Raw genomic sequence first — 27,376 nt, forward strand, 5'->3', positions numbered from 1 at the left:
GCACTGTGCTATATGTCCGAACTGACTGCAATGAATTTTATGTATAATCATTTTCTTTAAATTTATTTTAAATCATTTTCTATATCATTTTAAAATTCCTTGTTTTTATTATTCTTATTTCCATGTTTTTATTGATTTTAATGTCTATTTCACTTTCTTTTATGTAAAGCACTTTGAATTACCACTGTGTATGAAATGTGCTATATAAATAAACTTGCCTTGCCTTGCCTTGCCTTGCCTTTTGACGTTTCCAAAGGGCATAACAAAGTTTTCTATTTATATACTGTTCACGCCTCAATTACGGCGTCAAGCTCACCAATTGTATGCAAGCAGTACTGATGAGTAGATTTGTCTAGTCATAGCAACCCCGGTGGTGATCTTAGGAAAAGTCGATTGAAGGCTATGATTACATTTCGCTTCATTTATACCTTTGGAACTTTTGCCCAGTTTTGTGGCATGGGCTAAATTAATTGGCCTGGTCTTGATGTTATATACCACATTTTGTTCCAGTCTGTAAAGATACAGCCTCACTTCATGCTCTGCATCATTGCTTTCAACTTTCTTAGCATGTGAACCATTTATTGTTTACCATCCATTTGAATACCAATTTCACTGTGGCAAAGACCTAGCAAAAGGTAAAATCTATTCTGCAATTGTAATGGACTTCAATCATCTCTCTTTTCTGTAATTGGCCAGGCACATACTAGTGCAGCACCACGGACAAGTAAACACCTTTGAATTAGAACTGTTCTCACAATCTGCAACAACCTAAAACATTGGTTTGAACTGAACAAACTTGAAGCACTGCAATCAATCTGACATGTAAATACCATCATTAAAACATGTTTTGTACTGGTGTGTTTGTTTTTTTTTCTGTAGCAACAGGAACACTGAACACAACTACTTCACAGCCAGTTGTCAGAGGTAATCACGTTGAGGAGGATGCAACTCCAGTATTGTTATTACCTTGTTGACAAACAAAAAATCTAATGACCTGTTCTGTATATTGTTTGTGATTAATAGCTGTCAGGTTGGTGAATGGACCCAACCACTGTTCTGGAAGAGTGGAGGTTCTCCACAATGGAATCTGGGGAACGGTGTGTGATGATAACTGGGATTCTACAGATGCGGCAGTGGTGTGTAGAGAACTGGGCTGTGGGAGTGTTGTAGAGGCAAAGAGTTCTGCTTATTTTGGACAAGGTTCTGGACAAATATGGTTGGATGATGTCCAGTGCAGTGGGAATGAATCTACACTGAAAAACTGTTCATCGGGAGGATGGGGATCACATAACTGTGGTAACCATGAAGATGCCGGAGTCATCTGCCAAGGTGAGTCAAACACATTTATACAGCTAATGTATAGCTGTGGTGTTGTACACTATATTTCAGCAAAGATAGACCCAATCTATCAACCCATTTTTTCCCCGTTTTTAAGTTTCCAAAGGCAAAACAAAGTTTTCGATTTATATACTGTTTATGCCTCAATTATGGGGTCAAGTTCACCAATGGCATGCACGTAGTACCGTTGAGTATATTTTTTTGCTCATAGCAACCCCCCCCCCAGTGGTGATCTTAGGAAAAGTTGAGCAAAGGCTAAGAATGTATTTCATTCCTTTATACCTTTGGAATTTTTGACAAGTTGGTGGCATGGGCTAAATGACTTGGCTTGGTCTCAACGTAATATACCACATTTTGTTCCAGTGTGCAAAGGTACAGCCTCACTTCATGCTCTGCATCATTGCTTTCAACTTTCTTAGCATGTGAACCATTTATTGTTTACCATCCATTTGAATACCAATTTCACTGTGGCAAAGACCTAGCAAAAGGTAAAAAATTGTAATGGACTTCAATCATCTCTCTTTTCTGTAATTGGCCAGGCACATACTAGTGCAGCACCTTTGAATTAGTGCACCACAAGTAAACACCTTTGAATTAGAACTGTTCTCACAATCTGCAACAACCTAAAACATTGGTTTGAACTGAACAAACTTGAAGCACTGCAATCAATCTGACATGTAAATACCATCATTAAAACATGTTTTGTACTGGTGTGTTTGTTTTTTTTTCTGTAGCAACAGGAACACTGAACACAACTACTTCACAGCCAGTTGTCAGAGGTAATCACGTTGAGGAGGATGCAACTCCAGTATTGTTATTACCTTGTTGACAAACAAAAAATCTAATGACCTGTTCTGTATAATGTTTGTGATTAATAGCTGTCAGGTTGGTGAATGGATCCAACATCTGTTCTGGAAGAGTGGAGGTTCTCCACAATGGAACCTGGGGAACGGTGTGTGATGACCTTTGGGACTCTACAGATGCGGCAGTGGTGTGTAGAGAACTGGGCTGTGGGAGTGTTGTAGAGGCAAAGAGAGCTGCATATTTTGGACAAGGTACTGGCCAAATATGGTTGGATGATGTCCAGTGCCGTGGGAATGAATCTACACTCAAAAACTGTTCATCAAGAGGATGGGGAACACATAACTGTGGGCACCAAAAAGATTCTGGAGTCATCTGCCAAGGTCAGTCAAAGACATTTATTCAGCTGATGAATTGCTGTGATTTTGTACATTATATTTCAGCGATGCAACAGTGTTTTGTGTTCTAAATAGCGTGATCTACTTGAAAGGACCAATGTATCATTCGTTTTTTTCCTTTTGACGTTTCCAAAGGGCATAACAAAGTTTTCTATTTATATACTGTTCACGCCTCAATTACGGCGTCAAGCTCACCAATTGTATGCAAGCAGTACTGATGAGTAGATTTGTCTAGTCATAGCAACCCCGGTGGTGATCTTAGGAAAAGTCGATTGAAGGCTATGATTACATTTCGCTTCATTTATACCTTTGGAACTTTTGCCCAGTTTTGTGGCATGGGCTAAATTAATTGGCCTGGTCTTGATTTTGTATACCACATTTTGTTCCAGTCTGTAAAGATACAGCCTCACTTCATGCTTTGCATCACTGCTTTCAACTTTCTTAGCATGTGAACCATTTATTGTTTACCATCCATTTGAATACCAATTTCACTGTGGCAAAGACCTAGCAAAAGGTAAAATCTATTCTGCAATTGTAATGGACTTCAATCATCTCTCTTTTCTGTAATTGGCCAGGCACATACTAGTGCAGCACCACGGACAAGTAAACACCTTTGAATTAGAACTGTTCTCACAATCTGCAACAACCTAAAACATTGGTTTGAACTGAACAAACTTGAAGCACTGCAATCAATCTGACATGTAAATACCATCATTAAAACATGTTTTGTACTGGTGTGTTTGTTTTTTTTTCTGTAGCAACAGGAACACTGAACACAACTACTTCACAGCCAGTTGTCAGAGGTAATCACGTTGAGGAGGATGCAACTCCAGTATTGTTATTACCTTGTTGACAAACAAAAAATCTAATGACCTGTTCTGTATAATGTTTGTGATTAATAGCTGTCAGGTTGGTGAATGGATCCAACATCTGTTCTGGAAGAGTGGAGGTTCTCCACAATGGAATCTGGGGAACGGTGTGTGATGATAACTGGGATTCTACAGACGCGGCAGTGGTGTGTAGAGAACTGGGCTGTGGGAGTGTTGTAGAGGCAAAGAGTTCTGCTTATTTTGGACAAGGTTCTGGACAAATATGGTTGGATGATGTCCAGTGCAGTGGGAATGAATCTACACTGAAAAACTGTTCATCGGGAGGATGGGGATCACATAACTGTGGTAACCATGAAGATGCCGGAGTCATCTGCCAAGGTGAGTCAAACACATTTATACAGCTAATGTATAGCAGTGGTGTTGTACACTATATTTCAGCAAAGATAGACCCAATCTATCAACCCATTTTTTCCCCGTTTTTAAGTTTCCAAAGGCAAAACAAAGTTTTCAATTTATATACTGTTTATGCCTCAATTATGGGGTCAAGTTCACCAATGGCATGCACGTAGTACCGTTGAGTATATTTTTTTGCTCATAGCAACCCCCCCCCCCCCCCCCCCCCCAGTGGTGATCTTAGGAAAAGTTGAGCAAAGGCTAAGAATGTATTTCATTCCTTTATACCTTTGGAATTTTTGACAAGTTGGTGGCATGGACTAAATGACTTGGCTTGGTCTCAACATAAGAAACCACATTTTGTTCCAGTGTGCAAAGAACAGCCTCTCGTTTTTCTTTGCATCATTGCTTTCGACTTTTTGCATTTCTTGTTTACCATCCCTTTGAATACCACTTTCAATGTGGGAAAGAGCACGCCAATAAAGAAAGGCATTCTGGAACTGGATTAGACTTCGATCATCTTTAGTTTTCTGTAATAGGCCAGGCACAAACTCGTGCAGCACCACGGACAAGAAATTATACACCTTTGAATAAGAACCAGATGAGTCAAACACATTTATACAACTGATGTATAGATGTGGGGTTGTACACTATATTTCAGCGATGTAACAGTGTCGTGTGTCTTAAATAGTGTGATCTTCTTTAAAGGACAATGTACAATGTATCATTTTTTACTTTTTTTTTAATTTCCAAAGGGCATAACAAAGTTTTCCATTTATATACTGTTTCTGCCTCAATTAGGGGTCAAGCACTGTTGAGTAGATTTGTTTTGTCATTGCACCCCCAGTGGTGAACATAGGAAAAGGGCAGTCTTGGCCTAATGTTTAGAGATTCTGAGTTGTAACCCGAGGGTTTCCGGTTCAAATCTCAGGTCCGGCAGGAATTGTCGGTGGGGGGAGTGAATAATCAGCGCTCTCTTCCACCTTCAATGCCGAGGTGACTGAGGTGAGACCCTTGCGCAAGGCACCGGATCCCCAACTGCTCCCCAGGTGCCACAGCAATATGGCTGACAACTGCTCCAGGGGCCTGTTTAATAAAACTAGTTTACCAAATAAGCCAGGTTTATTTCAGTTAGTCTGACTTATCGTCAGTTGATTTGATTCAAAATAATCAGACTCTCTGAAATAAGCCTGGATTATTTGGTAAACTAGTTTTATGAAACAGAAATGACCTGTTCTGTATATTGTTTGTGATTTAATAGCTGTCAGGTTGGTGAATGGACCCAACCACTGTTCTGGAAGAGTGGAGGTTCTCCACAATGGAATCTGGGGAACGGTGTGTGATGATAACTGGGATTCTACAGATGCGGCAGTGGTGTGTAGAGAACTGGGCTGTGGGAGTGTTGTAGAGGCAATGAGTTCTGCTTATTTTGGACAAGGTTCTGGACAAATATGGTTGGATGATGTCCAGTGCAGTGGGAATGAATCTACACTGAAAAACTGTTCATCGGGAGGATGGGGATCACATAACTGTGATAACCATGAAGATGCCGGAGTCATCTGCCAAGGTGAGTCAAACACATTTATACAGCTAATGTATAGCTGTGGTGTTGTACACTATATTTCAGCAAAGATAGACCCAATCTATCAACCCATTTTTTCCCCGTTTTTAAGTTTCCAAAGGCAAAACAAAGTTTTCGATTTATATACTGTTTATGCCTCAATTATGGGGTCAAGTTCACCAATGGCATGCACGTAGTACCGTTGAGTATAATTTTTTTGCTCATAGCAACCCCCCCCCCAGTGGTGATCTTAGGAAAAGTTGAGCAAAGGCTAAGAATGTATTTCATTCCTTTATACCTTTGGAATTTTTGACAAGTTGGTGGCATGGGCTAAATGACTTGGCTTGGTCTCAACGTAATATACCACATTTTGTTCCAGTGTGCAAAGGTACAGCCTCACTTCATGCTCTGCATCATTGCTTTCAACTTTCTTAGCATGTGAACCATTTATTGTTTACCATCCATTTGAATACCAATTTCACTGTGGCAAAGACCTAGCAAAAGGTAAAAAATTGTAATGGACTTCAATCATCTCTCTTTTCTGTAATTGGCCAGGCACATACTAGTGCAGCACCACGGACAAGTAAACACCTTTGAATTAGAACTGTTCTCACAATCTGCAACAACCTAAAACATTGGTTTGAACTGAACAAACTTGAAGCACTGCAATCAATCTGACATGTAAATACCATCATTAAAACATGTTTTGTACTTGTGTGTTTGTTTTTTTTCTGTAGCAACAGGAACACTGAACACAACTACTTCACAGCCAGTTGTCAGAGGTAATCACGTTGAGGAGGATGCAACTCCAGTATTGTTATTACCTTGTTGACAAACAAAAAATCTAATGACCTGTTCTGTATAATGTTTGTGATTAATAGCTGTCAGGTTGGTGAATGGATCCAACATCTGTTCTGGAAGAGTGGAGGTTCTCCACAATGGAATCTGGGGAACGGTGTGTGATGACCTGTGGGAGTCTACAGATGCGGCAGTGGTGTGTAGAGAACTGGGCTGTGGGAGTGTTGTAGAGGCAAAGAGAGCTGCATATTTTGGACAAGGTACTGGCCAAATATGGTTGGATGATGTCCAGTGCCGTGGGAATGAATCTACACTCAAAAACTGTTCATCAAGCGGATGGGGAACACATAACTGTGGGCACCAAAAAGATTCTGGAGTCATCTGCCAAGGTCAGTCAAAGACATTTATTCAGCTGATGAATTGCTGTGATTTTGTACATTATATTTCAGCGATGCAACAGTGTTTTGTGTTCTAAATAGCGTGATCTACTTGAAAGGACCAATGTATCATTCGTTTTTTTCCTTTTGACGTTTCCAAAGGGCATAACAAAGTTTTCTATTTATATACTGTTCACGCCTCAATTACGGCGTCAAGCTCACCAATTGTATGCAAGCAGTACTGATGAGTAGATTTGTCTAGTCATAGCAACCCCGGTGCTGATCTTAGGAAAAGTCGATTGAAGGCTATGATTACATTTCGCTTCATTTATACCTTTGGAACTTTTGCCCAGTTTTGTGGCATGGGCTAAATTAATTGGCCTGGTCTTGATTTTGTATACCACATTTTGTTCCAGTCTGTAAAGATACAGCCTCACTTCATGCTTTGCATCATTGCTTTCAACTTTCTTAGCATGTGAACCATTTATTGTTTACCATCCATTTGAATACCAATTTCACTGTGGCAAAGACCTAGCAAAAGGTAAAATCTATTCTGCAATTGTAATGGACTTCAATCATCTCTCTTTTCTGTAATTGGCCAGGCACATACTAGTGCAGCACCACGGACAAGTAAACACATTTGAATTAGAACTGTTCTCACAATCTGCAACAACCTAAAGCATTGGTTTGAACTGAACAAACTTGAAGCACTGCAATCAATCTGACATGTAAATACCATCATTAAAACATGTTTTGTACTTGTGTGTTTGTTTTTTTTCTGTAGCAACAGGAACACTGAACACAACTACTTCACAGCCAGTTGTCAGAGGTAATCACGTTGAGGAGGATGCAACTCCAGTATTGTTGTTACCTTATTGACAAACAAAAAATCTAATGACCTGTTCTGTATATTGTTTGTGATTAATAGCTGTCAGGTTGGTGAATGGACCCAACCACTGTTCTGGAAGAGTGGAGGTTCTCCACAATGGAATCTGGGGAACGGTGTGTGATGATAACTGGGATTCTACAGATGCGGCAGTGGTGTGTAGAGAACTGGACTGTGGGAGTGTTGTAGAGGCAAAGAGTTCTGCTTATTTTGGACAAGGTTCTGGACAAATATGGTTGGATGATGTCCAGTGCAGTGGGAATGAATCTACACTGAAAAACTGTTCATCGGGAGGATGGGGATCACATAACTGTGGTAACCATGAAGATGCCGGAGTCATCTGCCAAGGTGAGTCAAACACATTTATACAGCTAATGTATAGCTGTGGTGTTGTACACTATATTTCAGCAAAGATAGACCCAATCTATCAAGCCATTTGTTCCCCGTTTTTAAGTTTCCAAAGGCAAAACAAAGTTTTCGATTTATATACTGTTTATGCCTCAATTATGGGGTCAAGTTCACCAATGGCATGCACGTAGTACCGTTGAGTATATTTTTTGGTCATAGCAACCCCCCCCCCCCCCCAGTGGTGATCTTAGGAAAAGTTGAGCAAAGGCTAAGAATGTATTTCATTCCTTTATACCTTTGGAATTTTTGACAAGTTGGTGGCATGGGCTAAATGACTTGGCTTGGTCTCAACATAAGAAACCACATTTTGTTCCAGTGTGCAAAGAACAGCCTCTCGTTTTTCTTTGCATCATTGCTTTCGACTTTTTGCATTTCTTGTTTACCATCCCTTTGAATACCACTTTCAATGTGGGAAAGAGCACGCCAATAAAGAAAGGCATTCTGGAACTGGATTAGACTTCGATCATCTTTAGTTTTCTGTAATAGGCCAGGCACAAACTCGTGCAGCACCACGGACAAGAAATTATACACCTTTGAATAAGAACCAGATGAGTCAAACACATTTATACAACTGATGTATAGATGTGGGGTTGTACACTATATTTCAGCGATGTAACAGTGTCGTGTGTCTTAAATAGTGTGATCTTCTTTAAAGGACAATGTACAATGTATCATTTTTTACTTTTTTTTTAATTTCCAAAGGGCATAACAAAGTTTTCCATTTATATACTGTTTCTGCCTCAATTAGGGGTCAAGCACTGTTGAGTAGATTTGTTTTGTCATTGCACCCCCAGTGGTGAACATAGGAAAAGGGCAGTCTTGGCCTAATGTTTAGAGATTCTGAGTTGTAACCCGAGGGTTTCCGGTTCAAATCTCAGGTCCGGCAGGAATTGTCGGTGGGGGGAGTGAATAATCAGCGCTCTCTTCCACCTTCAATGCCGAGGTGACTGAGGTGAGACCCTTGCGCAAGGCACCGGATCCCCAACTGCTCCCCAGGTGCCACAGCAATATGGCTGACAACTGCTCCAGGGGCCTGTTTAATAAAACTAGTTTACCAAATAAGCCAGGTTTATTTCAGTTAGTCTGACTTATCGTCAGTTGATTTGATTCAAAATAAATCAGACTCTCTGAAATAAGCCTGGCTTATTTGGTAAACTAGTTTTATGAAACAGAAATGACCTGTTCTGTATATTGTTTGTGATTAATAGCTGTCAGGTTGGTGAATGGACCCAACCACTGTTCTGGAAGAGTGGAGGTTCTCCACAATGGAATCTGGGGAACGGTGTGTGATGATAACTGGGATTCTACAGATGCGGCAGTGGTGTGTAGAGAACTGGGCTGTGGGAGTGTTGTAGAGGCAATGAGTTCTGCTTATTTTGGACAAGGTTCTGGACAAATATGGTTGGATGATGTCCAGTGCAGTGGGAATGAATCTACACTGAAAAACTGTTCATCGGGAGGATGGGGATCACATAACTGTGATAACCATGAAGATGCCGGAGTCATCTGCCAAGGTGAGTCAAACACATTTATACAGCTAATGTATAGCTGTGGTGTTGTACACTATATTTCAGCAAAGATAGACCCAATCTATCAACCCATTTTTTCCCCGTTTTTAAGTTTCCAACGGCAAAACAAAGTTTTCGATTTATATACTGTTTATGCCTCAATTATGGGGTCAAGTTCACCAATGGCATGCACGTAGTACCGTTGAGTATATTTTTTTGCTCATAGCAACCCCCCCAACCCCCCCCCCCCCCCCCCCCCCCCCCCCCCAGTGGTGATCTTAGGAAAAGTTGAGCAAAGGCTAAGAATGTATTTCATTCCTTTATACCTTTGGAATTTTTGACAAGTTGGTGGCATGGGCTAAATGACTTGGCTTGGTCTCAACGTAATATACCACATTTTGTTCCAGTGTGCAAAGGTACAGCCTCACTTCATGCTCTGCATCATTGCTTTCAACTTTCTTAGCATGTGAACCATTTATTGTTTACCATCCATTTGAATACCAATTTCACTGTGGCAAAGACCTAGCAAAAGGTAAAAAATTGTAATGGACTTCAATCATCTCTCTTTTCTGTAATTGGCCAGGCACATACTAGTGCAGCACCACGGACAAGTAAACACCTTTGAATTAGAACTGTTCTCACAATCTGCAACAACCTAAAACATTGGTTTGAACTGAACAAACTTGAAGCACTGCAATCAATCTGACATGTAAATACCATCATTAAAACATGTTTTGTACTTGTGTGTTTGTTTTTTTTCTGTAGCAACAGGAACACTGAACACAACTACTTCACAGCCAGTTGTCAGAGGTAATCACGTTGAGGAGGATGCAACTCCAGTATTGTTATTACCTTGTTGACAAACAAAAAATCTAATGACCTGTTCTGTATAATGTTTGTGATTAATAGCTGTCAGGTTGGTGAATGGATCCAACATCTGTTCTGGAAGAGTGGAGGTTCTCCACAATGGAATCTGGGGAACGGTGTGTGATGACCTGTGGGAGTCTACAGATGCGGCAGTGGTGTGTAGAGAACTGGGCTGTGGGAGTGTTGTAGAGGCAAAGAGAGCTGCATATTTTGGACAAGGTACTGGCCAAATATGGTTGGATGATGTCCAGTGCCGTGGGAATGAATCTACACTCAAAAACTGTTCATCAAGCGGATGGGGAACACATAACTGTGGGCACCAAAAAGATTCTGGAGTCATCTGCCAAGGTCAGTCAAAGACATTTATTCAGCTGATGAATTGCTGTGATTTTGTACATTATATTTCAGCGATGCAACAGTGTTTTGTGTTCTAAATAGCGTGATCTACTTGAAAGGACCAATGTATCATTCGTTTTTTTCCTTTTGACGTTTCCAAAGGGCATAACAAAGTTTTCTATTTATATACTGTTCACGCCTCAATTACGGCGTCAAGCTCACCAATTGTATGCAAGCAGTACTGATGAGTAGATTTGTCTAGTCATAGCAACCCCGGTGCTGATCTTAGATAAAGTCGATTGAAGGCTATGATTACATTTCGCTTCATTTATACCTTTGGAACTTTTGCCCAGTTTTGTGGCATGGGCTAAATTAATTGGCCTGGTCTTGATTTTGTATACCACATTTTGTTCCAGTCTGTAAAGATACAGCCTCACTTCATGCTTTGCATCATTGCTTTCAACTTTCTTAGCATGTGAACCATTTATTGTTTACCATCCATTTGAATACCAATTTCACTGTGGCAAAGACCTAGCAAAAGGTAAAATCTATTCTGCAATTGTAATGGACTTCAATCATCTCTCTTTTCTGTAATTGGCCAGGCACATACTAGTGCAGCACCACGGACAAGTAAACACATTTGAATTAGAACTGTTCTCACAATCTGCAACAACCTAAAGCATTGGTTTGAACTGAACAAACTTGAAGCACTGCAATCAATCTGACATGTAAATACCATCATTAAAACATGTTTTGTACTTGTGTGTTTGTTTTTTTTCTGTAGCAACAGGAACACTGAACACAACTACTTCACAGCCAGTTGTCAGAGGTAATCACGTTGAGGAGGATGCAACTCCAGTATTGTTGTTACCTTATTGACAAACAAAAAATCTAATGACCTGTTCTGTATATTGTTTGTGATTAATAGCTGTCAGGTTGGTGAATGGACCCAACCACTGTTCTGGAAGAGTGGAGGTTCTCCACAATGGAATCTGGGGAACGGTGTGTGATGATAACTGGGATTCTACAGATGCGGCAGTGGTGTGTAGAGAACTGGACTGTGGGAGTGTTGTAGAGGCAAAGAGTTCTGCTTATTTTGGACAAGGTTCTGGACAAATATGGTTGGATGATGTCCAGTGCAGTGGGAATGAATCTACACTGAAAAACTGTTCATCGGGAGGATGGGGATCACATAACTGTGGTAACCATGAAGATGCCGGAGTCATCTGCCAAGGTGAGTCAAACACATTTATACAGCTAATGTATAGCTGTGGTGTTGTACACTATATTTCAGCAAAGATAGACCCAATCTATCAAGCCATTTGTTCCCCGTTTTTAAGTTTCCAAAGGCAAAACAAAGTTTTCGATTTATATACTGTTTATGCCTCAATTATGGGGTCAAGTTCACCAATGGCATGCACGTAGTACCGTTGAGTATATTTTTTGGTCATAGCAACCCCCCCCCCCCCCCCCCCAGTGGTGATCTTAGGAAAAGTTGAGCAAAGGCTAAGAATGTATTTCATTCCTTTATACCTTTGGAATTTTTGACAAGTTGGTGGCATGGGCTAAATGACTTGGCTTGGTCTCAACATAAGAAACCACATTTTGTTCCAGTGTGCAAAGAACAGCCTCTCGTTTTTCTTTGCATCATTGCTTTCGACTTTTTGCATTTCTTGTTTACCATCCCTTTGAATACCACTTTCAATGTGGGAAAGAGCACGCCAATAAAGAAAGGCATTCTGGAACTGGATTAGACTTCGATCATCTTTAGTTTTCTGTAATAGGCCAGGCACAAACTCGTGCAGCACCACGGACAAGAAATTATACACCTTTGAATAAGAACCAGATGAGTCAAACACATTTATACAACTGATGTATAGATGTGGGGTTGTACACTATATTTCAGCGATGTAACAGTGTCGTGTGTCTTAAATAGTGTGATCTTCTTTAAAGGACAATGTACAATGTATCATTTTTTACTTTTTTTTTAATTTCCAAAGGGCATAACAAAGTTTTCCATTTATATACTGTTTCTGCCTCAATTAGGGGTCAAGCACTGTTGAGTAGATTTGTTTTGTCATTGCACCCCCAGTGGTGAACATAGGAAAAGGGCAGTCTTGGCCTAATGTTTAGAGATTCTGAGTTGTAACCCGAGGGTTTCCGGTTCAAATCTCAGGTCCGGCAGGAATTGTCGGTGGGGGGAGTGAATAATCAGCGCTCTCTTCCACCTTCAATGCCGAGGTGACTGAGGTGAGACCCTTGCGCAAGGCACCGGATCCCCAACTGCTCCCCAGGTGCCACAGCAATATGGCTGACAACTGCTCCAGGGGCCTGTTTAATAAAACTAGTTTACCAAATAAGCCAGGTTTATTTCAGTTAGTCTGACTTATCGTCAGTTGATTTGATTCAAAATAAATCAGACTCTCTGAAATAAGCCTGGCTTATTTGGTAAACTAGTTTTATGAAACAGAAATGACCTGTTCTGTATATTGTTTGTGATTAATAGCTGTCAGGTTGGTGAATGGACCCAACCACTGTTCTGGAAGAGTGGAGGTTCTCCACAATGGAATCTGGGGAACGGTGTGTGATGATAACTGGGATTCTACAGATGCGGCAGTGGTGTGTAGAGAACTGGGCTGTGGGAGTGTTGTAGAGGCAAAGAGTTCTGCTTATTTTGGACAAGGTTCTGGACAAATATGGTTGGATGATGTCCAGTGCAGTGGGAATGAATCTACACTGAAAAACTGTTCATCGGGAGGATGGGGATCACATAACTGTGATAACCATGAAGATGCCGGAGTCATCTGCCAAGGTGAGTCAAACACATTTATACAGCTAATGTATAGCTGTGGTGTTGTACACTATATTTCAGCAAAGATAGACCCAATCTATCAACCCATTTTTTCCCCGTTTTTAAGTTTCCAACGGCAAAACAAAGTTTTCGATTTATATACTGTTTATGCCTCAATTATGGGGTCAAGTTCACCAATGGCATGCACGTAGTACCGTTGAGTATATTTTTTTGCTCATAGCAACCCCCCCCCCCCCCCCCCCAGTGGTGATCTTAGGAAAAGTTGAGCAAAGGCTAAGAATGTATTTCATTCCTTTATACCTTTGGAATTTTTGACAAGTTGGTGGCATGGGCTAAATGACTTGGCTTGGTCTCAACGTAATATACCACATTTTGTTCCAGTGTGCAAAGGTACAGCCTCACTTCATGCTCTGCATCATTGCTTTCAACTTTCTTAGCATGTGAACCATTTATTGTTTACCATCCATTTGAATACCAATTTCACTGTGGCAAAGACCTAGCAAAAGGTAAAAAATTGTAATGGACTTCAATCATCTCTCTTTTCTGTAATTGGCCAGGCACATACTAGTGCAGCACCACGGACAAGTAAACACCTTTGAATTAGAACTGTTCTCACAATCTGCAACAACCTAAAACATTGGTTTGAACTGAACAAACTTGAAGCACTGCAATCAATCTGACATGTAAATACCATCATTAAAACATGTTTTGTACTTGTGTGTTTGTTTTTTTTCTGTAGCAACAGGAACACTGAACACAACTACTTCACAGCCAGTTGTCAGAGGTAATCACGTTGAGGAGGATGCAACTCCAGTATTGTTATTACCTTGTTGACAAACAAAAAATCTAATGACCTGTTCTGTATAATGTTTGTGATTAATAGCTGTCAGGTTGGTGAATGGATCCAACATCTGTTCTGGAAGAGTGGAGGTTCTCCACAATGGAATCTGGGGAACGGTGTGTGATGACCTGTGGGAGTCTACAGATGCGGCAGTGGTGTGTAGAGAACTGGGCTGTGGGAGTGTTGTAGAGGCAAAGAGAGCTGCATATTTTGGACAAGGTACTGGCCAAATATGGTTGGATGATGTCCAGTGCCGTGGGAATGAATCTACACTCAAAAACTGTTCATCAAGCGGATGGGGAACACATAACTGTGGGCACCAAAAAGATTCTGGAGTCATCTGCCAAGGTCAGTCAAAGACATTTATTCAGCTGATGAATTGCTGTGATTTTGTACATTATATTTCAGCGATGCAACAGTGTTTTGTGTTCTAAATAGCGTGATCTACTTGAAAGGACCAATGTATCATTCGTTTTTTTCCTTTTGACGTTTCCAAAGGGCATAACAAAGTTTTCTATTTATATACTGTTCACGCCTCAATTACGGCGTCAAGCTCACCAATTGTATGCAAGCAGTACTGATGAGTAGATTTGTCTAGTCATAGCAACCCCGGTGCTGATCTTAGGAAAAGTCGATTGAAGGCTATGATTACATTTCGCTTCATTTATACCTTTGGAACTTTTGCCCAGTTTTGTGGCATGGGCTAAATTAATTGGCCTGGTCTTGATTTTGTATACCACATTTTGTTCCAGTCTGTAAAGATACAGCCTCACTTCATGCTTTGCATCATTGCTTTCAACTTTCTTAGCATGTGAACCATTTATTGTTTACCATCCATTTGAATACCAATTTCACTGTGGCAAAGACCTAGCAAAAGGTAAAATCTATTCTGCAATTGTAATGGACTTCAATCATCTCTCTTTTCTGTAATTGGCCAGGCACATACTAGTGCAGCACCACGGACAAGTAAACACATTTGAATTAGAACTGTTCTCACAATCTGCAACAACCTAAAGCATTGGTTTGAACTGAACAAACTTGAAGCACTGCAATCAATCTGACATGTAAATACCATCATTAAAACATGTTTTGTACTTGTGTGTTTGTTTTTTTTCTGTAGCAACAGGAACACTGAACACAACTACTTCACAGCCAGTTGTCAGAGGTAATCACGTTGAGGAGGATGCAACTCCAGTATTGTTGTTACCTTATTGACAAACAAAAAATCTAATGACCTGTTCTGTATATTGTTTGTGATTAATAGCTGTCAGGTTGGTGAATGGACCCAACCACTGTTCTGGAAGAGTGGAGGTTCTCCACAATGGAATCTGGGGAACGGTGTGTGATGATAACTGGGATTCTACAGATGCGGCAGTGGTGTGTAGAGAACTGGGCTGTGGGAGTGTTGTAGAGGCAAAGAGTTCTGCTTATTTTGGACAAGGTTCTGGACAAATATGGTTGGATGATGTCCAGTGCAGTGGGAATGAATCTACACTGAAAAACTGTTCATCGGGAGGATGGGGATCACATAACTGTGATAACCATGAAGATGCCGGAGTCATCTGCCAAGGTGAGTCAAACACATTTATACAGCTAATGTATAGCTGTGGTGTTGTACACTATATTTCAGCAAAGATAGACCCAATCTATCAACCCATTTTTTCCCCGTTTTTAAGTTTCCAACGGCAAAACAAAGTTTTCGATTTATATACTGTTTATGCCTCAATTATGGGGTCAAGTTCACCAATGGCATGCACGTAGTACCGTTGAGTATATTTTTTTGCTCATAGCAACCCCCCCCCCCCAGTGGTGATCTTAGGAAAAGTTGAGCAAAGGCTAAGAATGTATTTCATTCCTTTATACCTTTGGAATTTTTGACAAGTTGGTGGCATGGGCTAAATGACTTGGCTTGGTCTCAACGTAATATACCACATTTTGTTCCAGTGTGCAAAGGTACAGCCTCACTTCATGCTCTGCATCATTGCTTTCAACTTTCTTAGCATGTGAACCATTTATTGTTTACCATCCATTTGAATACCAATTTCACTGTGGCAAAGACCTAGCAAAAGGTAAAAAATTGTAATGGACTTCAATCATCTCTCTTTTCTGTAATTGGCCAGGCACATACTAGTGCAGCACCACGGACAAGTAAACACCTTTGAATTAGAACTGTTCTCACAATCTGCAACAACCTAAAACATTGGTTTGAACTGAACAAACTTGAAGCACTGCAATCAATCTGACATGTAAATACCATCATTAAAACATGTTTTGTACTTGTGTGTTTGTTTTTTTTCTGTAGCAACAGGAACACTGAACACAACTACTTCACAGCCAGTTGTCAGAGGTAATCACGTTGAGGAGGATGCAACTCCAGTATTGTTATTACCTTGTTGACAAACAAAAAATCTAATGACCTGTTCTGTATAATGTTTGTGATTAATAGCTGTCAGGTTGGTGAATGGATCCAACATCTGTTCTGGAAGAGTGGAGGTTCTCCACAATGGAATCTGGGGAACGGTGTGTGATGACCTGTGGGAGTCTACAGATGCGGCAGTGGTGTGTAGAGAACTGGGCTGTGGGAGTGTTGTAGAGGCAAAGAGAGCTGCATATTTTGGACAAGGTACTGGCCAAATATGGTTGGATGATGTCCAGTGCCGTGGGAATGAATCTACACTCAAAAACTGTTCATCAAGCGGATGGGGAACACATAACTGTGGGCACCAAAAAGATTCTGGAGTCATCTGCCAAGGTCAGTCAAAGACATTTATTCAGCTGATGAATTGCTGTGATTTTGTACATTATATTTCAGCGATGCAACAGTGTTTTGTGTTCTAAATAGCGTGATCTACTTGAAAGGACCAATGTATCATTCGTTTTTTTCCTTTTGACGTTTCCAAAGGGCATAACAAAGTTTTCTATTTATATACTGTTCACGCCTCAATTACGGCGTCAAGCTCACCAATTGTATGCAAGCAGTACTGATGAGTAGATTTGTCTAGTCATAGCAACCCCGGTGCTGATCTTAGGAAAAGTCGATTGAAGGCTATGATTACATTTTGCTTCATTTATACCTTTGGAACTTTTGCCCAGTTTTGTGGCATGGGCTAAATTAATTGGCCTGGTCTTGATTTTGTATACCACATTTTGTTCCAGTCTGTAAAGATACAGCCTCACTTCATGCTTTGCATCATTGCTTTCAACTTTCTTAGCATGTGAACCATTTATTGTTTACCATCCATTTGAATACCAATTTCACTGTGGCAAAGACCTAGCAAAAGGTAAAATCTATTCTGCAATTGTAATGGACTTCAATCATCTCTCTTTTCTGTAATTGGCCAGGCACATACTAGTGCAGCACCACGGACAAGTAAACACATTTGAATTAGAACTGTTCTCACAATCTGCAACAACCTAAAGCATTGGTTTGAACTGAACAAACTTGAAGCACTGCAATCAATCTGACATGTAAATACCATCATTAAAACATGTTTTGTACTTGTGTGTTTGTTTTTTTTCTGTAGCAACAGGAACACTGAACACAACTACTTCACAGCCAGTTGTCAGAGGTAATCACGTTGAGGAGGATGCAACTCCAGTATTGTTGTTACCTTATTGACAAACAAAAAATCTAATGACCTGTTCTGTATATTGTTTGTGATTAATAGCTGTCAGGTTGGTGAATGGACCCAACCACTGTTCTGGAAGAGTGGAGGTTCTCCACAATGGAATCTGGGGAACGGTGTGTGATGATAACTGGGATTCTACAGATGCGGCAGTGGTGTGTAGAGAACTGGACTGTGGGAGTGTTGTAGAGGCAAAGAGTTCTGCTTATTTTGGACAAGGTTCTGGACAAATATGGTTGGATGATGTCCAGTGCAGTGGGAATGAATCTACACTGAAAAACTGTTCATCGGGAGGATGGGGATCACATAACTGTGGTAACCATGAAGATGCCGGAGTCATCTGCCAAGGTGAGTCAAACACATTTATACAGCTAATGTATAGCTGTGGTGTTGTACACTATATTTCAGCAAAGATAGACCCAATCTATCAAGCCATTTGTTCCCCGTTTTTAAGTTTCCAAAGGCAAAACAAAGTTTTCGATTTATATACTGTTTATGCCTCAATTATGGGGTCAAGTTCACCAATGGCATGCACGTAGTACCGTTGAGTATATTTTTTGGTCATAGCAACCCCCCCCCCCCCCCCCCCCCAGTGGTGATCTTAGGAAAAGTTGAGCAAAGGCTAAGAATGTATTTCATTCCTTTATACCTTTGGAATTTTTGACAAGTTGGTGGCATGGGCTAAATGACTTGGCTTGGTCTCAACATAAGAAACCACATTTTGTTCCAGTGTGCAAAGAACAGCCTCTCGTTTTTCTTTGCATCATTGCTTTCGACTTTTTGCATTTCTTGTTTACCATCCCTTTGAATACCACTTTCAATGTGGGAAAGAGCACGCCAATAAAGAAAGGCATTCTGGAACTGGATTAGACTTCGATCATCTTTAGTTTTCTGTAATAGGCCAGGCACAAACTCGTGCAGCACCACGGACAAGAAATTATACACCTTTGAATATTTTGCTTCAGTTATACCTTTGGAACTTTTGCAGAGGTGGTGGCATGAGCTAAATGAATTGGTCTGGTCTCAACGTAATATACCACATTTTGTTCCAGTCTGTAAAGATACAGCCTCACTTCATGCTCTGCATCATTGCTTTCAACTTTCTTAGCATGTGAACCATTTATTGTTTACCATCCATTTGAATACCAATTTCACTGTGGCAAAGACCTAGCAAAAGGTAAAAAATTGTAATGGACTTCAATCATCTCTCTTTTCTGTAATTGGCCAGGCACATACTAGTGCAGCACCACGGACAAGTAAACACCTTTGAATTAGAACTGTTCTCACAATCTGCAACAACCTAAAACATTGGTTTGAACTGAACAAACTTGAAGCACTGCAATCAATCTGACATGTAAATACCATCATTAAAACATGTTTTGTACTTGTGTGTTTGTTTTTTTTCCTGTAGCAACAGGAACACTGAACAACCTGTAACAACCTAAAACATTTGTTTGAACTGAACAAACTTGAAGCACTGCAATCAGTCTGACATGTCAATACCATCATTAAAACATAATGTTTTGTATTTGGGTGTTTGTTTGTATTTTTTCTGTAGCAACAGGAACACTGAACACAACTACTTCACAGCCAGAAGTCAGAGGTAATCATGTTGAGGATGATGCAACTCCAGTATTGTTATTACCTTGTTGACAAACAAAAAATCTAATGACCTGTTCTGTATATTGTTTGTGATTAATAGCTCTCAGGTTGGTGAATGGACCCAACCACTGTTCTGGAAGAGTGGAGGTTCTCCACAATGGAATCTGGGGAACGGTGTGTGATGACCTGTGGGATTCTACAGACGCGGCAGTGGTGTGTAGAGAACTGGGCTGTGGGAGTGTTGTAGAGGCAAAGAGAGCTGCATATTTTGGAGAAGGTTCTGGACAAATATGGTTGGATGATGTCCAGTGCAGTGGGAATGAATCTACACTGAAAAACTGTTCATCAAGAGGATGGGGAACACATGACTGTGTGCACCAAGAAGACGCTGGAGTCATCTGCCAAGGTGAGTCAAACACATTTATACAACTGATGTATAGATGTGGGGTTGTACACTATATTTCAGCGATGTAACAGTGTCGTGTGTCTTAAATAGTGTGATCTTCTTTAAAGGACAATGTACAATGTATCATTTTTTACTTTTTTTTTAATTTCCAAAGGGCGTAACAAAGTTTTCCATTTATATACTGTTTCTGCCTCAATTAGGGGTCAAGCACTGTTGAGTAGATTTGTTTTGTCATTGCACCCCCAGTGGTGAACATAGGAAAAGGGCAGTCTTGGCCTAATGTTTAGAGATTCTGAGTTGTAACCCGAGGGTTTCCGGTTCAAATCTCAGGTCCGGCAGGAATTGTCGGTGGGGGGAGTGAATAATCAGCGCTCTCTTCCACCTTCAATGCCGAGGTGACTGAGGTGAGACCCTTGCGCAAGGCACCGGATCCCCAACTGCTCCCCAGGTGCCACAGCAATATGGCTGACAACTGCTCCAGGGGCCTGTTTAATAAAACTAGTTTACCAAATAAGCCAGGTTTATTTCAGTTAGTCTGACTTATCGTCAGTTGATTTGATTCAAAATAAATCAGACTCTCTGAAATAAGCCTGGCTTATTTGGTAAACTAGTTTTATGAAACAGAAATGACCTGTTCTGTATATTGTTTGTGATTAATAGCTGTCAGGTTGGTGAATGGACCCAACCACTGTTCTGGAAGAGTGGAGGTTCTCCACAATGGAATCTGGGGAACGGTGTGTGATGATAACTGGGATTCTACAGATGCGGCAGTGGTGTGTAGAGAACTGGGCTGTGGGAGTGTTGTAGAGGCAAAGAGTTCTGCTTATTTTGGACAAGGTTCTGGACAAATATGGTTGGATGATGTCCAGTGCAGTGGGAATGAATCTACACTGAAAAACTGTTCATCGGGAGGATGGGGATCACATAACTGTGATAACCATGAAGATGCCGGAGTCATCTGCCAAGGTGAGTCAAACACATTTATACAGCTAATGTATAGCTGTGGTGTTGTACACTATATTTCAGCAAAGATAGACCCAATCTATCAACCCATTTTTTCCCCGTTTTTAAGTTTCCAACGGCAAAACAAAGTTTTCGATTTATATACTGTTTATGCCTCAATTATGGGGTCAAGTTCACCAATGGCATGCACGTAGTACCGTTGAGTATATTTTTTTGCTCATAGCAACCCCCCCCCCCCCCCCAGTGGTGATCTTAGGAAAAGTTGAGCAAAGGCTAAGAATGTATTTCATTCCTTTATACCTTTGGAATTTTTGACAAGTTGGTGGCATGGGCTAAATGACTTGGCTTGGTCTCAACGTAATATACCACATTTTGTTCCAGTGTGCAAAGGTACAGCCTCACTTCATGCTCTGCATCATTGCTTTCAACTTTCTTAGCATGTGAACCATTTATTGTTTACCATCCATTTGAATACCAATTTCACTGTGGCAAAGACCTAGCAAAAGGTAAAAAATTGTAATGGACTTCAATCATCTCTCTTTTCTGTAATTGGCCAGGCACATACTAGTGCAGCACCACGGACAAGTAAACACCTTTGAATTAGAACTGTTCTCACAATCTGCAACAACCTAAAACATTGGTTTGAACTGAACAAACTTGAAGCACTGCAATCAATCTGACATGTAAATACCATCATTAAAACATGTTTTGTACTTGTGTGTTTTTTTTTTTTCTGTAGCAACAGGAACACTGCACACAACTACTTCACAGCCAGTTGTCAGAGGTAATCACGTTGAGGAGGATGCAACTCCAGTATTGTTATTACCTTGTTGACAAACAAAAATCTAATGACCTGTTCTGTATAATGTTTGTGATTAATAGCTGTCAGGTTGGTGAATGGATCCAACATCTGTTCTGGAAGAGTGGAGGTTCTCCACAATGGAATCTGGGGAACGGTGTGTGATGACCTGTGGGAGTCTACAGATGCGGCAGTGGTGTGTAGAGAACTGGGCTGTGGGAGTGTTGTAGAGGCAAAGAGAGCTGCATATTTTGGACAAGGTACTGGCCAAATATGGTTGGATGATGTCCAGTGCCGTGGGAATGAATCTACACTCAAAAACTGTTCATCAAGCGGATGGGGAACACATAACTGTGGGCACCAAAAAGATTCTGGAGTCATCTGCCAAGGTCAGTCAAAGACATTTATTCAGCTGATGAATTGCTGTGATTTTGTACATTATATTTCAGCGATGCAACAGTGTTTTGTGTTCTAAATAGCGTGATCTACTTGAAAGGACCAATGTATCATTCGTTTTTTTCCTTTTGACGTTTCCAAAGGGCATAACAAAGTTTTCTATTTATATACTGTTCACGCCTCAATTACGGCGTCAAGCTCACCAATTGTATGCAAGCAGTACTGATGAGTAGATTTGTCTAGTCATAGCAACCCCGGTGCTGATCTTAGGAAAAGTCGATTGAAGGCTATGATTACATTTCGCTTCATTTATACCTTTGGAACTTTTGCCCAGTTTTGTGGCATGGGCTAAATTAATTGGCCTGGTCTTGATTTTGTATACCACATTTTGTTCCAGTCTGTAAAGATACAGCCTCACTTCATGCTTTGCATCATTGCTTTCAACTTTCTTAGCATGTGAACCATTTATTGTTTACCATCCATTTGAATACCAATTTCACTGTGGCAAAGACCTAGCAAAAGGTAAAATCTATTCTGCAATTGTAATGGACTTCAATCATCTCTCTTTTCTGTAATTGGCCAGGCACATACTAGTGCAGCACCACGGACAAGTAAACACATTTGAATTAGAACTGTTCTCACAATCTGCAACAACCTAAAGCATTGGTTTGAACTGAACAAACTTGAAGCACTGCAATCAATCTGACATGTAAATACCATCATTAAAACATGTTTTGTACTTGTGTGTTTGTTTTTTTTCTGTAGCAACAGGAACACTGAACACAACTACTTCACAGCCAGTTGTCAGAGGTAATCACGTTGAGGAGGATGCAACTCCAGTATTGTTGTTACCTTATTGACAAACAAAAAATCTAATGACCTGTTCTGTATATTGTTTGTGATTAATAGCTGTCAGGTTGGTGAATGGACCCAACCACTGTTCTGGAAGAGTGGAGGTTCTCCACAATGGAATCTGGGGAACGGTGTGTGATGATAACTGGGATTCTACAGACGCGGCAGTGGTGTGTAGAGAACTGGACTGTGGGAGTGTTGTAGAGGCAAAGAGTTCTGCTTATTTTGGACAAGGTTCTGGACAAATATGGTTGGATGATGTCCAGTGCAGTGGGAATGAATCTACACTGAAAAACTGTTCATCGGGAGGATGGGGATCACATAACTGTGGTAACCATGAAGATGCCGGAGTCATCTGCCAAGGTGAGTCAAACACATTTATACAGCTAATGTATAGCTGTGGTGTTGTACACTATATTTCAGCAAAGATAGACCCAATCTATCAAGCCATTTGTTCCCCGTTTTTAAGTTTCCAAAGGCAAAACAAAGTTTTCGATTTATATACTGTTTATGCCTCAATTATGGGGTCAAGTTCACCAATGGCATGCACGTAGTACCGTTGAGTATATTTTTTGGTCATAGCAACCCCCCCCCAGTGGTGATCTTAGGAAAAGTTGAGCAAAGGCTAAGAATGTATTTCATTCCTTTATACCTTTGGAATTTTTGACAAGTTGGTGGCATGGGCTAAATGACTTGGCTTGGTCTCAACATAAGAAACCACATTTTGTTCCAGTGTGCAAAGAACAGCCTCTCGTTTTTCTTTGCATCATTGCTTTCGACTTTTTGCATTTCTTGTTTACCATCCCTTTGAATACCACTTTCAATGTGGGAAAGAGCACGCCAATAAAGAAAGGCATTCTGGAACTGGATTAGACTTCGATCATCTTTAGTTTTCTGTAATAGGCCAGGCACAAACTCGTGCAGCACCACGGACAAGAAATTATACACCTTTGAATAAGAACCAGATGAGTCAAACACATTTATACAACTGATGTATAGATGTGGGGTTGTACACTATATTTCAGCGATGTAACAGTGTCGTGTGTCTTAAATAGTGTGATCTTCTTTAAAGGACAATGTACAATGTATCATTTTTTACTTTTTTTTTAATTTCCAAAGGGCGTAACAAAGTTTTCCATTTATATACTGTTTCTGCCTCAATTAGGGGTCAAGCACTGTTGAGTAGATTTGTTTTGTCATTGCACCCCCAGTGGTGAACATAGGAAAAGGGCAGTCTTGGCCTAATGTTTAGAGATTCTGAGTTGTAACCCGAGGGTTTCCGGTTCAAATCTCAGGTCCGGCAGGAATTGTCGGTGGGGGGAGTGAATAATCAGCGCTCTCTTCCACCTTCAATGCCGAGGTGACTGAGGTGAGACCCTTGCGCAAGGCACCGGATCCCCAACTGCTCCCCAGGTGCCACAGCAATATGGCTGACAACTGCTCCAGGGGCCTGTTTAATAAAACTAGTTTACCAAATAAGCCAGGTTTATTTCAGTTAGTCTGACTTATCGTCAGTTGATTTGATTCAAAATAAATCAGACTCTCTGAAATAAGCCTGGCTTATTTGGTAAACTAGTTTTATGAAACAGGCCCCAGGTGTGTGTTCATGGTGTGTGTGTACACTTGGATGTGTTAAATGCAGAGCACAAATTCCAAGTATAGATCACTATACTTGGCCCCACATCACTTCGCTCGTTCAATCGCTCACTTTATTATGGGGTAAATGTCACCAGTGGCATGCATGTTGTACTGATGAGTAGATTTGTTTGGTCATAGCTTTTCCGGTGGTGATCTAAGGAAAAGTCGATGAAAGGCTATGAGTATATTTTGCTTCAGTTATACCTTTGGAACTTTTGCAGAGGTGGTGGCATGAGCTAAATTAATTGGTCTGGTCTCAACGTAATATACCACATTTTGTTCCAGTCTGTAAAGATACAGCCTCACTTCATGCTCTGCATCATTGCTTTCAACTTTCTTAGCATGTGAACCATTTATTGTTTACCATCCATTTGAATACCAATTTCACTGTGGCAAAGACCTAGCAAAAGGTAAAAAATTGTAATGGACTTCAATCATCTCTCTTTTCTGTAATTGGCCAGGCACATACTAGTGCAGCACCACGGACAAGTAAACACCTTTGCATTAGAACTGTTCTCACAATCTGCAACAACCTAAAACATTGGTTTGAACTGAACAAACTTGAAGCACTGCAATCAATCTGACATGTAAATACCATCATTAAAACATGTTTTGTACTTGTGTGTTTGTTTTTTTTCCTGTAGCAACAGGAACACTGAACAACCTGTAACAACCTAAAACATTTGTTTGAACTGAACAAACTTGAAGCACTGCAATCAGTCTGACATGTCAATACCATCATTAAAACATAATGTTTTGTATTTGGGTGTTTGTTTGTATTTTTTCTGTAGCAACAGGAACACTGAACACAACTACTTCACAGCCAGAAGTCAGAGGTAATCATGTTGAGGATGATGCAACTCCAGTATTGTTATTACCTTGTTGACAAACAAAAAATCTAATGACCTGTTCTGTATATTGTTTGTGATTAATAGCTCTCAGGTTGGTGAATGGACCCAACCACTGTTCTGGAAGAGTGGAGGTTCTCCACAATGGAATCTGGGGAACGGTGTGTGATGACCTGTGGGATTCTACAGACGCGGCAGTGGTGTGTAGAGAACTGGGCTGTGGGAGTGTTGTAGAGGCAAAGAGAGCTGCATATTTTGGAGAAGGTTCTGGACAAATATGGTTGGATGATGTCCAGTGCAGTGGGAATGAATCTACACTGAAAAACTGTTCATCAAGAGGATGGGGAACACATGACTGTGTGCACCAAGAAGACGCTGGAGTCATCTGCCAAGGTGAGTCAAACACATTTATACAACTAATATATAGACGTGGTGTTGGACACTATATTTCAGCAATACAACAGTGTTTAGTGTTCTACATAACGTGATCTACGTGAAAGGACCAATTTATCAATCTATTTTTCCCCTTTTTTAAATTTCCTAAGGCAAAACAAAAGTTTTCCATTCATATAAACTTTATACTTCAAACCGGGTGAAGCTCACCAATGGCATGCACGTAGTACTGTTGAATAGATTTGTTTGGTCATAGGATGCCTGGCGGTGATCTTAGGAAAAGTCGATCAAAGGCTATGAAGACATTTCACTTCATTTATAACTTTGCTATCTTTTACCCAGTTGATGGCGCAGGCTAAATGAATCGCCTTGCCTCAGTGTCAGATTCCGTATTTTGTTCAGTGTTCAAAGGTACAGCCTCACTTCATGCTTGCCATTGTCACAGTCAACATTGTTGCAGTCAGTTTATTTGCATATTAAAGGCAAATGGTTTAGAGAATTAAAACAATTAAATTTTCCATTTGCACATTTATTTATCTCATCAAAAATACAAAAAATAAACAACACCTGTTCTTCTATCTTTGTAATGTTTGTGATTAATTGCTATTAAGTTGGTAAATTATATTAAATGTAATGAAGAAATAAACTGTTTCCTTTTGTTAGCACACTTTTTCTGGGTTAAATATTTGGTTGAGAAATAATTACACAAGTTTTCTCTTTTGCTCTCTTTCACCATACATACACTCTTAGGCAAACTTTGTTCTTCAGTGACTGCTTAGAGGCAGCCCAGGATGTTGTTGCTAGTTTGAAAGTGTAACTGCATTACCATCTTCGGGGGTGTGTTAAGTTTAAATAAATTGTTTAAATATATATTTTTTTTTTAAATACTAAAATTTATAAAAAAATAAATAAAACTGTCAGTTTCTTGTAAATACAATACTAGTCTAAATTGTAAATACAATTTTTATCCCTGACAAAACAATCAATAAATTTTTAATCCAAAATATGTTTTAATTTAATAATAAAATACTTCATATTTTAGTGTCATGTCTTGTTGCAATATGTCCTAAAACAAAACACATGCTTAGATATTTGTTGACTAGGGATGGGAAGATTCACAGATTTGCTCGATGCATCAGCATAGAAGTTAACGATGCGATGTATTGATTTTAAAAACTGTGCATCAGCTACAAATTGACATTTGTATTGCGATAAATCGTTTGACATTTGCAGTAAAAACAGGTTTATTTGTATACAGTATAATTACTAGTGGATGCGCTATACTTTTGTTTAGAATGTAACCATTCTGTGACCAATATTTTATATGTAGATTGATTTCTCCTCTCTAAACTGTTTCTCAAGCATGTTCTCTCATACACCACTGCTGCTGTGTGAACATCACGTATCACAACACTATGGAGATGTGAGGAAAAGCAGGGATTAAAGTCTTAAACCTGACTTGAAATAACCTAACAAATCAGTCGGGACTAAAACGGTTACGGGGCTGACGAGACGTGAGACATACGGATCCATATGCAAAGCTTTATTATTAAACATGGTCAGAAACAGGCAGGGTCAGACAGTGGCAAACAGGTATGGCAAGGGCAAGACACAGCAATCCGTGGAGCAAGCGTGGGTCAATGATCGGCGAACAGTATCCAAAGGGGCAAGGCAGAGAGATAATCCAGAAACGAAAGCA

At 40.2% G+C, this 27,376-nt stretch overlaps 1 protein-coding gene across 1 annotated transcript; it reads left to right on the top strand.

The window, feature by feature from the left end:
* Positions 1 to 3,718: 3,718 nt before the first annotated feature.
* Positions 3,719 to 26,040, top strand: LOC306858523 (scavenger receptor cysteine-rich domain-containing protein DMBT1-like; the record flags this gene model as incomplete). The annotated part of the gene is made up of 21 exons (XM_079399089.1): positions 3,719 to 3,745; positions 5,022 to 5,028; positions 6,059 to 6,103; positions 6,203 to 6,379; positions 10,064 to 10,108; positions 10,208 to 10,384; positions 14,053 to 14,097; positions 14,197 to 14,373; positions 16,457 to 16,501; positions 16,601 to 16,777; positions 19,339 to 19,412; positions 19,497 to 19,556; positions 20,463 to 20,565; positions 21,491 to 21,535; positions 21,634 to 21,810; positions 22,712 to 22,785; positions 22,870 to 23,032; positions 25,228 to 25,301; positions 25,386 to 25,548; positions 25,622 to 25,677; positions 26,020 to 26,040. 21 exons carry the CDS (start codon positions 3,719 to 3,721, stop codon positions 26,038 to 26,040), a joined length of 1,932 nt encoding a protein of 643 aa, XP_079255215.1.
* Between the last annotated feature and the right edge of the window lie 1,336 nt (positions 26,041 to 27,376).

Source organism: Barbus barbus, assembly GCF_936440315.1.
Source record: "Barbus barbus genome assembly, chromosome: 39".
Taxonomy (NCBI): Eukaryota; Metazoa; Chordata; class Actinopteri; order Cypriniformes; family Cyprinidae; genus Barbus; species Barbus barbus.